The sequence below is a fragment of the Gaeumannomyces tritici genome (genome assembly GCF_000145635.1).
Source record: "Gaeumannomyces tritici R3-111a-1 unplaced genomic scaffold supercont2.5, whole genome shotgun sequence".
Taxonomy (NCBI): domain Eukaryota; kingdom Fungi; phylum Ascomycota; class Sordariomycetes; order Magnaporthales; family Magnaporthaceae; genus Gaeumannomyces; species Gaeumannomyces tritici.
The window spans coordinates 2,835,055-2,850,333 of NW_008804549.1; the positions used below are offsets into that span (position 1 = coordinate 2,835,055).

General features: G+C 60.2%; 5 protein-coding genes across 5 annotated transcripts in view; 3 read left to right on the plus strand and 2 right to left on the minus strand.

Moving 5' to 3' along the window:
- The first annotated feature begins 303 nt into the window (after nt 1-303).
- GGTG_09946 (hypothetical protein) lies at nt 304-2,047 on the plus strand. Its single transcript, XM_009227806.1, has 4 exons — nt 304-554; nt 636-782; nt 906-1,035; nt 1,124-2,047. Exons 1-4 carry the CDS (start codon nt 430-432, stop codon nt 1,808-1,810), a joined length of 1,089 nt encoding a protein of 362 aa, XP_009226070.1. The 5' UTR covers nt 304-429; the 3' UTR covers nt 1,811-2,047.
- Nucleotides 1,858-3,273, minus strand: GGTG_09947 (hypothetical protein). Its single transcript, XM_009227807.1, has one exon. The coding sequence runs from the start codon at nt 2,746-2,748 to the stop codon at nt 2,167-2,169; it is 582 nt and encodes a 193-aa protein (XP_009226071.1). The 5' UTR covers nt 2,749-3,273; the 3' UTR covers nt 1,858-2,166.
- Nucleotides 3,270-3,821, plus strand: GGTG_09948 (hypothetical protein). The gene has a single exon (XM_009227808.1). The coding sequence runs from the start codon at nt 3,273-3,275 to the stop codon at nt 3,666-3,668; it is 396 nt and encodes a 131-aa protein (XP_009226072.1). The 5' UTR covers nt 3,270-3,272; the 3' UTR covers nt 3,669-3,821.
- Nucleotides 3,822-5,912: 2,091 nt separating this feature from the next.
- Nucleotides 5,913-13,999, plus strand: GGTG_09949 (hypothetical protein). The gene is made up of 3 exons (XM_009227809.1): nt 5,913-7,151; nt 7,491-12,287; nt 12,356-13,999. Exons 1-3 carry the CDS (start codon nt 6,960-6,962, stop codon nt 13,448-13,450), a joined length of 6,084 nt encoding a protein of 2,027 aa, XP_009226073.1. The 5' UTR covers nt 5,913-6,959; the 3' UTR covers nt 13,451-13,999.
- A 738-nt stretch (nt 14,000-14,737) lies between these two features.
- The window catches only part of GGTG_09950 (hypothetical protein), a gene marked incomplete at its 5' end in the record, with an annotated part of 1,540 nt that continues 998 nt past the window's right edge, over nt 14,738-15,279 (minus strand). The window contains one exon of the mRNA XM_009227810.1: nt 14,738-15,266. Within this exon, the coding sequence (XP_009226074.1) occupies nt 14,901-15,266 (366 nt within the window). The 3' untranslated portion in view covers nt 14,738-14,900. The remainder of the gene's footprint in view (nt 15,267-15,279) is intronic.

Below are 15,279 nucleotides of genomic sequence, written 5' to 3' on the forward strand. Positions count from 1 at the left end.
AAAGCAGCCGGTTGGTCCGCCCCCGAGGCTCTGGGGTTATTGGCAGAGTAGTATGCGGAGAGGCTTGATCGCTGCTCGTCTGTCACGGTGATGTCTCCCCCCAGCCGGACGGACATGACTGCCTACCTGACCTCCCAGCCCCGCCTATCCTCACGCTCTATCCTATCACAAATGGCGATGCCTCAGCGTGTGTGGATTAGTAAAAGCGCCCCGCCGCCTCGGCTTGTTGCCTCTTCCTGCCCAACCCCACACCGATGCCCCTCTCACAGCAAGGTTGTCCCCATATAACGACGGGCTACAGTCCTGCCTATATGAACCGTGGACGGGGGGGACCTGGAAACCATCTCTTTTTTTTCCTGCCGGCCCGCCTGATACTATCAGTCCGAGCCTGTTCTTTTCAAGAAAAAGAGGCATCCGGTGAAATACACAATGTCTGCTCCCACAACCACCCGCGCCGTGGTCGTCAAGGGCCTGGGCCAGGCCGCCATCGAGGAGGTGCCGACGCCGAGGCTGAGGGACGGATACATCTTGATCAAGCCGACGGCCGTTGCGCTGTGCGTACCTTGAACTTGTCCCAACCCTTTTTCCCCCTCGTGATTTGTTGTCACTGACACTCTTGGCACGCGAACTCTTAGTAACCCAACCGACTGGAAGCACGTCGAGGGCCCCTTCGGCGCTGGGCGGGTGGGGTGCGACTACGCCGGCGTGGTGGTCGAGGTCGGCAAGGGCGTCACCAAGGACTTTAAGCCTGGCGACCGCATCGCCGGCTTGTGCCATGGATCGTGCGTCTTGTCTTTTTGTGCCCTGATTCTTCTTTTTTCTTCTTCTTTGTCTTCTTCTTCTTCTTCTTCGTCGTCTTCTTCTTCGTCTTCCTAAAAGCTGACAGCTTCGCTTTTGGTTTGTAGAAACAAGAGCGCGCCCGAGGGCGGCGCCTTTGGAGAGTACATCGTCGCCAAGGGCGACATCCAGCTCAAGATCCCCGACAGCCTGAGCGACGAGGAAGCTAGCACGCTCGGCGTCGGCGTCGTGACTTGTGTAAGTTCCGTTGAGAACTCGACTTGATACTTGGGACCGACAACACACAGGCGCTAAGCTAACATTTACCCTTTCGAAAAAATCCCAGGGCCAAGGACTCTACCAGGCCCTAAAGCTACCGCTCCCGAGCGACGAGGCCGGCGTCAAGGCGGCGGCGGGCACGCCCATCCTCATCTACGGCGGCAGCACGGCGACGGGCATCCTAGGCATCCAGTACGCCAAGCTGTCGGGCTTCAGGGTGCTGACGACGGCGTCGCCGCGCAACTTTGACTACCTCCGCTCGCTCGGCGCCGACGAGGTGTTCGACTACGGCGACGCGGCGGGCTGGCCCGGGGCGGTGCGCGAGGCGACGGGCGGTAAGCTCCGGCACGCCTGGGACTGCATCGCGTCGGCGGACAGCGCCAGGGGCTGCGCGGCGGCCATGGACAGCGAGCCCGGGGCGGACGGCGGCGCCAAATACTCGGCGCTGCTGTATGTGGACCCGGCCGTGATCAAGGAGGCCAACCCGGCCATGGCGCCACCCATGATGACGCTGGGCTACACGGCCGTCGGCGAGGCCTTCTCCAAGTGGGCCGAGTACCCGGCCAAGCCCGAGGACTTTGAGCACGCAAAGATGTTTGTGGCCCTGACCGATGGCCTGCTCGCCGAGGGCAAGCTCAAGACCGCAACGCCCGAGGCGGACCGCGGCGGCAGGGGGCTCGAGGGCGTGCTGGCGGGGCTGCAGGAGCTCAAGGCCGGCAAGGTCAGCGGCTACAAGCTCGTTTACCACATGTGATGGGGCGTGTTTTGCGCATAGGGCGCGCATGAATATAGCTCCAAGAGTTTCTTGAATAAGGCTTCTCGAGTTTGATGTGCGCGCGGCCTGGCGTACACGATAAATAGCGAATAGCAATAACATTGAGAGCAGTCTTGGAGGATCAAAGCATGTGAACGCCCCAACCACAACATGGGTATAAACCGCCATAATCGCGTGTATGACAAGCAGAAACGAAAAAACCCATGGAAATGTCTGACAAGCCGTGACTCCGCCGTGTGCCTGGAAGCAGATATGAAGATGGAAACCCGACAGAAACCACAGAAAGGAGAGGTGTAGAGATACATGAGAAACAAGCAAGCGCACGAGGCAAGACGTCATGTGGTCACCCTGACGGGCCCCGAGCCGGAACCGTTCGGCAGGCCCTGCATGGTGGCGATCTCGGCAATGGTTCCCTTGAGGATGTCGCGGTGGGCGGTGATGAAGTTCTTTTGCACAAACGGCTTGACCAGGGCGTTGCACTCGACCTTTGCCGTCTCGAGCAGCTCCCAGGCCTCGCCGTCTGCCCCGCCGGCACCAACCCCGGTGCCCGAGGCGGCCGAGAGCGGGCGGACCTCGTAGACGCTCCAGATGCGGACGCCCGACGTGTCGGCGCGGCAGCGGACGCCGCGGGCGAAGCTCTGGAAGACGGCGGGGATGACGATGTCCTTGTGGAAGCCGGGGACGGGCAGGATGGGCACGCGCTCCACCACCTCGTACGCCTCGAGCTTGGCGCCGTCGGCCTCGAAGAAGGGGTCGTCGACCACCTCGGACACCGACAGGCGCCGGCGCTCGAACCGGCGCAGGAACGGGTGCGGCCGGATCAGCGGCTCGTACGAGGCGTGCAGCGCGTCGATGACGGCCTGCGGCGGCACCGACGGCGGCAGCGGCGCCGCAACCGTGATGGTCATGCGGGCCATTTTTTTTTGGGGGTCGGGTCGGGGTCGGGGTCGGGGTCGCGGGGGGTGGGGGGTGTGCGGCTGATGGCTGATGATGGTCAACGCCGAGCGAGCGAGGAGGAGGAGGAGGTTTGTGGCGGTGTGGTGGGAGGAAGGAGTATGACGTAGATGTGGGATGCTTGCTGGAAACAAACGAGTCGTGGCCGCTTTCTACGTGCAGGGTTGGGATACTGCACTACTCGGGAAACAGGACAAAGAAATGGCGGCGAAAGGAGGAAAAAAACGAGAAAGGAATGAAGAAGCATGAGCCCTCTTTGGACTCCTGAGAGCCACAGAGCTGCGGCACATGTGCTCGCGGTTGGACTGGATGACAGCTCGAGCACTCCCCGCCCTGAAACGTGATGCAAGGGTCTAAAAGCGGCGCCTAGGAGCAGCATCTGCTGGCTGACAGGGGGTCCGGCCATTCTTTTGGGGGCCTGCCCTCGTGCCAACGGTTTTTTTTTTTTAGAATCAAACCTCTCTTTCCTTTTTCCAGGGTGATGAGGATGTTGTCAGAACTGCATGTTTTCATTTGCTCGCTGTGGCACGGCAGCTCCTTGCGCATGTGGCTCATGCAGCGTGTGGGTGGCCCCCTGGCCTGGCCGATGAGCTCGGCCTGCCAAGCTGGCAGCTTGTGGCGCCCGTTCCTTGGCGATGCCTGCTCGGATCTCGGAGCAGCGGCAAGCAGCCTTCCATCTCCCACCCCGGTCCCTCTCGGTCCGGGGGTGCTCGGCCGACACAGCGTCTCTCCCCCCCATGCGCCATCGGCTGGTTCCGGGAAATCACAACAACAAACCCCGTCCCTCCAGCAGACACCCGATGCAGCGCTGGCTGCGTCTGCCGGGGTCGTCTTGGTGGACGGGCGGGGCACCCCTCCAAAGGCAGTCATGACGACTGTCTAACATTAATGGTACACTATGGACCGATGGTGGGCTTCCCATGCTGGAAGCCTACGTTTGGAGGGCCCGAGCCGTTGCGGAACGCCCCTCTGCCTATCGTTAGCCCATGTGTCTAGCAGTATCTATCAGCTTCGCTGGCTTCTTTGTCAAATGCTCTTTTTATTTTCTCTTCGGGTTCCCGTCCCGGCGGCCTCGAGAGGGGCGGTCAGAGAGGGCCGTGACGCTAAATGTCATAAAAAGAGCTTGGGCTGCGACGAGACCTGGGCGGGAAATCACAGAGGGCAGAAACCGCACAAACAAGTGGCCCGACGGGTGCTTGCACCTCGCGCTACGCTGCGCGCGGCATGGATGGGCCCCAGGCGGCTGCCGTCCACACCCTCTTTCATGTTCGCTTTATCGTCGTCTAGCCAACTCTGTGCTTGGTGACGATGCGCCTGTGTAAAGTCAAGTTCTAGCGGTGAAGATGCATCTGGGTGGAGCCCATTTGCCCCTTCTGGAGACCGGGCCTCCAGCCATTGGCGGGACGCTGCATATGCGAAGGCATGCGCCCAGTGCTCTCACCACCACCGTTGTGTTTTGTGCTGTGAAAGGCTGGGCTCGGAGGCTGGGTTGGGTCACTTGGGTGGGCTGGGCTTGGTGGCTGTGACTTTTTGCCTCTCTTTTTGCCTGCCGAACCGACACACTGTGACGCCGGTAGGTCGATAGCCCGCATGCTTTGGTTTTTGCATGCGTCTGCTAGTATTATGCACGCGATCCTGTTGTTTCGAATCCCCAGAGAGCCAAGAGAGGAATGGCGTAAAGCTCCTTTCCGAGATACCAACGTGCACTGGCACCAGCCCAGCATCTAGAAGGGTCTGAAACGTCCACCAAAGCCAGCCTCCCGGCCCCAAGCCGTGGCTGGCGACGCGAAGAACACCGAACCCAGCTGGCTCTGGCAGGGTGGGACGACACACCAGGAGCCGGAGCGTAGGGGCCATCCTGTGGGATGGGAAGGAGAGGGCATGGCGGGAGGGGAGGGGAGCACGGAAGACCCCTGCTGCACTCGCCTGCCTGGCTCGCTCTCCTGCTGCTGCGCCTGGTGCTTTCCCGTTGCATCATCTGCTGCGGTGGAGGCCAGGCTGCATAGCCGGGCGTCGTGGATGGAGGAGGAATCAAGTAAGAAGGGATGGGATGCCTTGCCGCGTGCAGCGGCAGCATGCAGGCAGGCATGCGGGCATCGCAAGAGGGAAAAACCCCAGCCAGGGAGCCCTGAAATGCACACGAGACTGGCACTGATGGCGCATGGCTGCCCAGCCTGCAATGTTATCGATACCTTGGCGCGGGTTCCACCGCGACTTTATTCGGCCGTGGCCCTCGAGGCGCAACTGACAGCGGGCATGGGACCCGACATTCAACCGTTTCCCAGCCTATGCAGCACTGAAAGCCCCATGTCGCAGAAACTACGCCAATGTCAGGAGAGAAGGCATGCGGATTCGCGGATCCAGGGAGGCACCTACCTACCTAGGTAGGTACCTACCCTGCAGTCCACATAGTCCTAGTATGAGATTAACGCCATCGTCCAATTTAACTCGTTTGCTGTTTTCCCCAGCGGCGGGTAAAACGCCAGCTTAATGCCGGATAAGGGCAGGTGACACAAGTGACACACTCGGAGGAGCCCAGTTTGGTTGTGGCTGAAGGCACGCACGAGTAGGGGAGCAGCAAGGAGATTGAGGGGTCGAGCAAACACCAAGCCTGGACCAAACAGAGCCAGAGGAGAGCAATTTGAGGGGCGTGTCAGGCAAAAGGCCAGCAGTCAATCGGAGGGTGCGTGTGTCAGGTGCCCGCCTGCCAATCCAATAACGCTGCAGCCGTCCGGCTTTCGGGACAGGGAAAGATGGGGAGAGGGGGGTGCAAGGTGGGGTGAAAGGTGTGGGAGGTGGGAAGGCCGGAGGATTGAGCTCAACCCTCGCACGCGCGGATGGTGGGTGGGCGCGCAAGTGATCAACGCCCTTGACGCCCGTGTGGGCCTCAGCAACGCCTCTTGCCTCCATCCAGTGCTCAGTGCTCCATCAAACCCCCATCTGGAAAGCGGTGGGCGGCGGGCAAGCACCCTGGAGCCAATGACGACGCTGCATCACAGTCATCCATCCGCGAAAACAGCACGCTTCCACACAACCAATGTCCAAGCATCTCTTCCCAGCCAGCCCATCAATGCGAGCACATGATGAGTCTTGTCCCCCTTACCCCGTCCCGTTTCCCCGCCTGCTCTTTTCTCCCTTTGATCTTTGCTTTTGCGATTTGTTCTTTTGCCTAGCCTGTGGGGAAAAACGAGAGAAGAAAAACGCGAGAAGAAAAGAACACGCCGCCTAGTGGACGCGAGGACCGGTAGCGAGCCTCGTTTCCCCTGTCTGCCCTCACTGACGGGGGGCTGCCCACTGTACTTCAATAGGCACGGTACCCTGTACACAGTACAACAAGGCGTGTTCACGACCGGGCACCTCCGTGCTCCACTGCTCCGCCCAGCCATCGTCTCGTCACGTCAATTTCCGTTTTGCGTTCGTCGCCGTGCTTTCTTTTCACTCGCCATCCACGCCGGCCCGCCATGTAAGTCGCGCCCTTTCTCCTTTGCTTGCCGCAACCAAACGTGGTCAGCCGCAGAGGGCCACTCACCAGAGGAGGCTGCCTGCAAGCACAAGCACAAACACAAACGGGACTTGAAGTGGTGATACGCACCGCCCCTCCAAAGCTCCGCGAGGGTGTGTCGCACTGCACCGCGACTTCACCAATCCCGTCACACGCGCCCTTCTTTTTTCCTACTAGACCCAACCGCGCAATTGGCCCCCTTTTCGCAGCCCATCATCCTCCTTGCATGCGCAGGAGTCAAAGGAACGAGGCCGATAGGGACGCACGGCAAATTCTAAAAAGTCGGTCTAGTAACACCAGCCAACAGAACACCTTGTGACGAACTTCCAACTCGCCCTCCCGCGAGAACCATCTTCGAGGCTGTTGTTTTATTACTATTGTTATTCTTCTTCTTCTTTTGTTCTTCATCTCTCAATTGTTTAGTCTAGAGCCGCCGAAACCGCCCTCGACCGACACCCAAGGACAACGCCTGTCCACACCCGACGACAAGCTTGCGAACCGCTGCGCCGCTGCCTCCCTGTTGGGACACAGGCGCCCCTCTCCCGAACACACACTACATCCCCCGCACTTTGTTTCGTCTTCACGGTTGGCGCAACTGCGAGCCTACGCCGATAGCTTCCATGGGTCTGATACCCGCCCGCCATCACACTGTGAACTCCTTGAACCTTCAGGATGGCCACGGCCAAGGTTTTGTTCTCCCCGCCCCATGTCTGGACAGGAGACCGCGGCGCGTCTGGGTGGCCAGCAACCCATCTTGGGACGAGGACGGCTGGATTGGGTGACCATGTCATTCCATGGACCCCGGAGGACGTGCATTTGAGGCTGAGATGCATTGCGAGAGCGTGGCTAGCGAGCCCTAAACGGGTGAGTGATGAGCGATGTTGGATCCAGTTCTTTACCTTTCGTCTTATAATTTCATATCTGTTTTCTTGCCCAAATACCCAAGCCGAGCCCACCGTCCCCGTCGCCGGATTTCTTGTGCTGCCGTCATCGCATGCCTACGTGGCCCGCCCGATCCCGCTTCGGTTGGATTTAGAGTGTTCCGACCAGTAGGCTGGCCCGGCCTCTTGGGATGCACCACCCCTGGCTTCTCCTGGCCGGGAGGAACGGGCCGGGCCTCGGTGCTTTTGTGCTTGAACCGTATTTCTCGTCTCTCGAAAGCAAAACAAGCCAATGTCCTAACCCTTGAGTTTCTGCGGCCAGGAGAATTCTAGACACGCGAATGCGCTCCTCACAGCACCAAAGCTCGGCCCGTGCTGGTCGCGGACATTAGCACAGCGCGGCCTCGTTGCACCAGGTCATGAGTGGGACGACTGCGGCTCGCCAACCCTTCCGAGCGACCAGACGACCACTTCCGAGCTAGCCTCTCGCAAGCCTCCTTCCGCTGCAAATCTAGACCCTCCCCGGCCTTCGCTCGATAGGACACCAGGACGCAGGAATCGTGACAGCGGCCTGTTTGCCGACCCGGCCGCAGCTGCCGATGTTGATTTCAGCTGGCAAGGCGGCTTCCGGGAAGCTGCCAAGAAGAAGAAGGGTGTCAATCAGAAACCCCCTGTCCAGCAGCCACCACCACCGCCCCCGCCTCCGGAGGCTCCGAGCGGCGGCGGTGACGAGAACGCCGAGAACAAGGACGGTGATGGTGCCGGCGATGGTGCCGGCGACGGCGCCGGCGATGGAGGTGCTGGAGGTGGGGGCGACGACAAGAAGGATGCGGAAGACAAGAATGATGACGACAATAAGGGTGACGAAAAGAATGATCCCGAGCCCGCCATCGACGACCCCTGGGCAGTGTCATCCACTCCCAAGAAGAAGAAGAAGAAGGGTGTGGCCGTTGTCGAGGAAAAACCTGCCGAGGAACCGCCGGTTGTCGAGCAAAAGGAGCAATACCCCCCAGCCAAGTCCTCGAATGCGTTTCACGATGTCAAGCCGGATGAACCCGCCCCGACAATCGAAGTCGACCTCAGAAAGGTCACCAAAGCCGCAGTAGGCAAGCTCTCCTCATGGGGCTGGGGCGGTTGGGGTAGTAAGAACGACTCAAAACAGTCACAAGTCCACATGGAAGAGGTCAAACCACCACCCGAGCCAGTGAAGCCTGCGGCTGAGAACTCGCGAGGTCTCGATCGAGACAAGGCGAGCAAGAAGGGCAAGAGCACGACCTTGGAATTCGGCGAGACTGTGGAACCCAAGGCTGCCCCGGAACCTGCTCCTGCGCCCATAATGTCTGCCTTGAAGAAAAAGAAAGAGGACGACCCCTTCGGGGCCTGGGGTCTCAAGGCAAACAAGACAAGGGTTGCGGACGAGCCCCCAAAGGTCAAGGCCAAGGAGCCAGAAGACCCATGGGGACTTGCACTAAAGGCGAGCAAGCCCAAAAAAGGCAAAACCTCGCTATGGGACGATGAGATCAATGAGCCGGTCCCGGTCCCGGAACTGGAACAGGAGCCTGAAAAGCAGGAGCCTCCAGTCGAAGAGACACTCCCACCCAAGGACCCTGACACTGAACATCAGCCGCCGACAGACGATGCCGCGTGGGGTTGGGGTGCTGCCACTGCTGCTCCGACCAAAAAGAAGAAGAAGAAGGGCAAAGGTGGCGCCGACGAGGTCCCTCCTCCTCAGTCTCCGCTTCCGCCTCCCGAGCCAGTGCTGGTACCCGAGCCGGAGCCGGAGCCGGAAAAGGCCGAAGAAGAGGCAGAGGAGAAAAAGGAAGACATCGGCTTTAGCTGGGGCGCCCCGCCAGCGACGAAAAAGGACAAAAAGAAGAAAACCAAGCTTTCCGTCTGGGACGAGCCTGGTGAGGAGCCGGAACCAGACCCAGAGCCAGAAAAGCCTGCTGAGCCCGAGCCCAAGGTTGAGGTCGACTCTATATGGGACCCCCCTGCCACCAAGAAGGAGAAGAAGAAGAAGAGCAAAGCCATGGTCGAGGAGTTGCCACCCCCCCAGCTTCCGGAACCGGAGCTAGAGGTTCTGATAGAAACGGAATCGGTCGAGGAAGAAAAAGACAGCTGGGGGCTTGGATGGGGTTCTAGCACAAAGGACAAGAAGAAGAGCAAGACCGCAGAGCCCGAAGTCGTCAAAAAGGCTGATGCAATACCCGAGCCCGAGTCGAGGGTCAAGGAGGACAAGCAGGACGACAGATGGGCTGGAGCCGGCTGGGCAGCTCCGATCAAGAAAGAGAAGAAGAAGAAGAGCAAGACCATCGTGGAGCCCGAGCCAGTCAAGGAGCCCGAGCCCGAGCTTGAACCCGACCCCGAACCGGAGCCCGAACAGAAGCCTGAGCCTGAGCCTGAGCCTGAGAAGGCCGACGAAGACGCCTTGGGCTTCTCCATGCCCTCCAAGAAGGACAAGAAGAAGAAGAAAGGCGCGGTTGAAGAGACCAAAGCGGAGCCTCCTGCCCAAGATACCACGTCCTCCAAGAAGGATAAGAAGAAGAAAAGCAAGACGGCAGACCCCGAGCCCGAGCCCGCCAAGCAGCCCGCCGCTGACGACTGGGCCGGTTGGGACCCGGCCAAGACAAGCAAGAAGGTTGAGGATTCACTGATTGATCTCGACAAAGAGGAGACCGTCGAGGAGGAGGACAAGGAGGAGGAGGAGGAGCCTGAAAGCGGTGGTGGTGGCTTCTGGAGCGCCTTCGGATTGGGCGGGAGCGGCGGAAAGAAAAAGAAGGAAGAGCCCAAGCCTGATGTCACTGAGGAGCCTGTCATCGATGACACTTGGGGTTCCGCCGCTACCAAGAAAAAGAAGAGTAAGTCCAGCAGCAAGAACCCCCCAGCCGAGGAGGTCGAGGAGACGGATCTCTTGTCCGTCGAACTCGACGGTGACGAGGAAGGGAAGGACGACAAGCCCGACGACGACAACCCCTGGGCCAGCATTTCCAAGTCCAAAAGCAAAGAGAAGGACAAGGAAAAAGAGAAGGACAAAAAGAAGGAGCCCAAGCTTAGCAAGAAGGAACTGGAGAAGCTTGAGAAGGAGAAGAAAAAGGCCGAAAAGGCCGAGGAGAAACGGCTGAAAAAGGAGGCGCAAGAGGCCGAGGAGAGTGCTAGGCGAGAGGCTGAGGAGGCCGAAGAAGCCGCCGCCCGTGAGGCCGAGGAGCAAGCCGCTCGCGAGGCAGAAGAAGCTGCGCGCGAGGCCGAAGAGGCTGCCCAGCGCGAGGCCGAGGAAAAGGAGCGACTGGAGCGGGAAGAACAGGAGCGGAAGGATGCCGAAGCCGCCGAGGCCATGCGCGAGGATGCCGAGCTCGCAGCGCTGCAAGTCAAGAAGGATACCTCGAGGCTCAAGAAATTGATGAAAGCGGACCAGGCCAGGTACAACCTGCTCAGCGCCAAGGCGAATAAACGAGCCGAAGAAAAGGCGGCTCGTGAGGCCGAAGAGCAAGCAGCGAAAGAAGCCGAGGAAGAGGCGGCTCGTAAGGCCGAAGAAGCTGCAGCACGCGAGGCCGAGGAGAAAGCCGCCCGCGAAGCCGAAGAAGCCGAGGCCCGCGAAGCCGAAGAGGAGGCGGAGCGTGAGCGAGAAGAGGCTGAGGCAGCGGCAGTGGCGGCGGCTGCTCTGGTCATCGGGGCGGACTCCAAGAAAAAGTCCAAGTCCAAAGATAAGGACAAGGACAAGGACAGGGAGAAGAGCTCGTCCAAGTCCAAGTCCAGGGATGCCGAAAAAGCAAGCGCCAAGATATCATCCAAGGACAAGAGCAAGAGCAGGGACAAGGACAAGGACAAAACGCGAGACGGCGACGAGGCCAAGGGTCAAGGCGAGGATGACGATGTTGAGGATCTGGACCAGCACCTGCTTGGTCTTTCGCCAGAGGAAGTTGAGGAGCTGCTGAAGGGCGCACCGCCCTCCAAGGCCCCAGCGCCTCCTTCGCCGCCCTCAGCGCCCGTGGCAGCACCCGCTCTGTCATCCGACGCGTTCGGCTTCTGGGGCGCATCCAAAAAGGCCAAGCCGGTCGTGCCATCTCCGCCCCCGGAAGACGTCATGACAGTCCATGACGACGCTCTTGGTGCCGATGTCTGGAAGGACGCGAGGGCTCCGAGGACCAAGAAGGCCTATGGTGGCAAGATTGCGGACCGCCTCAAGGCGTTTCAGCCCGTCCAAGACCCGCCCGAGGTGAGCGAAGACGACGGAGAGCCTGAACAAGAACCACTGCCTCCGCCGCCGCCGCCACCGCCACCACCAGCCGACGATAGAAAGGCCCGTTCTAGGTCCAAGCGAGACAGAGAGCCGCCTCGGGTTGAGGTGCTTGAAGACCCTGTCCCTCCAAGAAGGCATCGAAGATCGCATGCTCCTGGTGCGTTTCCTGATGAAGACGGGGACGAAATTGTCGAAATTGTCGAAATTGTCGAGGCACCCAAAAGGTCGAGCAAGAAGACCAGCAAGTCACGCTCCAAGGGTGACCCCGTCACGTTGGTGCCACCCCCCGTCCCCCTCGCGCCACCCCCTCCCCCCGCCGTACCTGAAGTCCCGTTGTCGCCGCCGCATGACGGGAGGAGAAAGGAGCGGCCCAGGGGCAGCCGCGAAAACTCGGGCTCCTGGGGCATGTGGAACGCGGCGGCGCCGCCGCCGCCGCAGCCGCAGCCGCAGCCGCGAAAGGAGGAACGTAAGCACTCTTCCAGGTCCGAGCGGAAGGAGAGGGAGTACGGGCTGTCCTCGTCAAAGCACCGCCCGGCGGAGGGGTCTCCGCCCCCGGAGGCGCGGCCCGAGCGCATGAGGGACGGGTCCGGTAAGGTGCGCATGGCAAGCGTTTTTGAAAGCACGCCGCCTTTGTCCAAGTCAGCATCGACACGCGACGGGAGACCTAGTCGGCCGTCGCGCCGACACTCTGCAGATGTGCATCACGACCTTGCCTCGCCACCTCCCGAGGAGGAGGTGCCCGAGATGACGGACAAGGCAGCCAAGATCCTGGGCGTCAAGAGCAGCAGCAGGCGGAAGAAGGTGCGGACTGCAGACGAGGACGATGTCGTAGTGATCGAGGCTCACGGCCCGGAGCATGGCCGACGGCATAGATCCTCAAAGGTAGGGTTCCCCCCCAGCGAAGGTATCAGGAGGTTTCAAATCTGCCCCGGTCGCTAACTCATTCATAGTCAACGCAGCTGCCGAGGGACGACGACGTGTTCGTGACGGACCGCCACGAAGCCCCACCACCACTGAAGCGAAGCAGCTCGAGCACCAAGAAGGGCCTTGCGGGTCTCTTTGGCGGGATCCTGTCGAACCCACGCTCCTCGGAACCGGCGCCGGCCCGGCCCGAGCTCAGACGACGCGGTACGTACGTGACGGATGACGAGGCGAACCACGAGGGCGCTTCGGGTGCTGTGACGGACGTGGAAGAGGCTAGGCGTGCTGCGCGCCGATCCCGCCGAACCGAAAAGGTCGTGGAGGATCCCCGACAAGCCAAGGATGAGGCACGACGCCGGCGGAAACAGGAAGAGGAGGCTGAGGCTCGGAGGCGTGAGGAGAAGGAGGCGCGGCGGGCGAAGCGGCACGCGGACCGCGCCCGGGAGGAAGCCGAGCGGCTGGCGGCCGAGGAGCAGCAGAGGGATGCCGAACGTGCCGAGCGTCGAAGGCAGCGCAAAGAACGCGAGCGCAACCGACAGGCCGAAGACGCTGGCGTGTCGCGCCACGAGCGCCGGCGCCACGAGAGCGAGAGGGACGAAGAAGAAGAGCGTCGACGGCGCCACGAGGCGCGGCGTGCAGCGCGTGAGGCCGACCGCACGCAAAGCGGCGCTGAGTCTCGACCCCGGCGTCGCGGGGAGGAGCGAGTGTACTCCCGCAGCAAGTCGCACCAAGCCGACGAACGACACAAGGACGGCTGGCCACACTCTGGCACGTCGTCCTGGGTCAAGGACAACTCGGACGCGCAGCCACCCCAGGACGAAGGCAGGGGCAGCGCCTCGCCCGACGACGACGAGGAAGCGCGGCGGGCAGCACGGAGGGCAGACCGCCGACGGAGCAAGTACGACGACGATAGGGCGGCTGCTGCTGAGGAGGAAGCCCGGCGGCGGAGGCGCAAGGAGGGCAGAGACGACCGCGACCGCGACCGCGAACGTGACCGCCGGGCCGGTGGCAGTGGGGGCGGCGTGTCCGACGGCAGCGACGAGCGCAAGCACAGCCGACGCACGTCGACCTTTATGGATGCGCAGCCGAGGAGCAGCTGGTGGAAGAAGCTGACGGGATCATGATGGTCCGTCGTGGGTTCTCACCCTTCCTATTCCCATATTTCCTAGAGTGTGCGCTTGTTGTTTATTTTTCTGCATTTTGGAGCAATTGTTGAGCGATGTTGTTTTTCCTCTTGGTACTGGGCTCACCCAACTCTATCTTTTGTTAATTTCTTAATGTGCTCCGACAGCTGTCACCTCTTCCTTTTTCACCCTTTGGTTTGCGGTTGGATACCCCCCTTGCACACCTCCCAACATACCTATACAGCAGCACGTGCGCGAGCCCACCCAAGCGAGGCGTCGTGGGGGAAATTCGGGCGTATGTTTTGATTGATCTGTACGAGATGGTTGACCAGATGCGGCAGTGACGAGTCTCACTTTATGTCCTTATTTTCCGGGCTGGCATGTATGAACACGGGCAGTTATTTGAGGCGGGGGGAAATCAAGGCTTATTAGTCCTCGTGGGTAGAATATGGAATATCTCGAGACATAATAAACGCGACGAGAGGGCTCTTGCCCTGTCTAGTTGGCACATGTGCTCTCTGCATATCTGATTCGCGTGTTCCTGGGCCGATCGGTCAATGAATCCTGACTTTGGGAGAGGTCGAGTGCCCAACCGGCCGGGAAATCATGCAGAGAGAGGGAAAAATCCGGGTTGGATGAATTGTCTGGCGCGGCTTCAGCTCGCTGCCCAACGTGGTCGTTTGTCGTTGGCGGCTACTGCATGGGCAGTTGGGTTGGGTATCTATCCTCTTGGTCTCTGTAGGTACCTAACCGTGCCCTGACGGGGAGGGGGAGGGAGGCGCCTCGAGAAAAGACGGCAGTCTTATAGGAGGTTCCAAAGATTGAATGAAAATTGTTAGTGCCGTAAACTTTCCCATTCTTATTTTTCTCCCTGTTATTATTCCTATTTTTCTTTTCCTTTTTACCCCTAGTTCCGTCCCTATTCCTGTTCCTATTCCTCCAAGGAGCTGCCATTTGCCCTGTGGTGGGCGTGCCTAGGTAGGTAGGGAGGAGCGCATCGCGTTTACCCACTGCCAATGTGTTGTTGTAACTGCTGGTGGCTTGTGCGAATGTTTATCATGGCCATTTCCCCCCCTCATTCGTTCTTTACATGAACACGGCGAGTAAAGACTGCGCTGGGACAGCCCGGTAGCAGGTGCCAGGACAGCATGGTCAGAACGACGTAACGAAACACCACCCCGAGAGTGATGTTGGCTATTACATGCAGAAGGCGCCCAATTGGCTAGGATCGGCCAACACGGATCGAGACGGCGAGTTGGAGGAACAGCGGAGAACAGGGGTTACTTTTGATCGTTTTGGTCTATACCAAAGTGTTCGCCATGACTCTGTTCAATCTGACAGGGTGGAAAGTGCTTGGGATGACGCCGCAGGCGCAGACAAAAACAGGGGTCGCCGTCTGTTTGCTGCTGTTCGTCGTTCCACCACATGAATTTCAAGGCAGAGGAAGGGATCAAGCAGGAGGGGAGTGGATCCAACACGAGTAGCAATAACGACATTGTCCCCACGAGTGGTGGTGGTGGCCCAGTCCCTGATGATGAGAAAGCAAATGCAATATAACCACATATTCTACCATTCTGGAAAGTATTTCCCTCACCTCCAGCGGGCTCTCTATGTACGCCCCTAGTAGTGGTAAACGGGCGGGCGGGCGGCGCCGTCGCCCCAGATGCCGAGGACGGCGACCAGGAAGCCGAGGCCGGCCACGCCGGCGCGCACGACCTGCTTCTTTATAAAGTTCTCGACGTCGCCGCGCACCTCCTCTCCGTTGACCTCGTCGGTGGCCGAGGCGACGACGGTGGTGTCGTCGTCGCCGTCGTCGCTGTGGGCCGAGT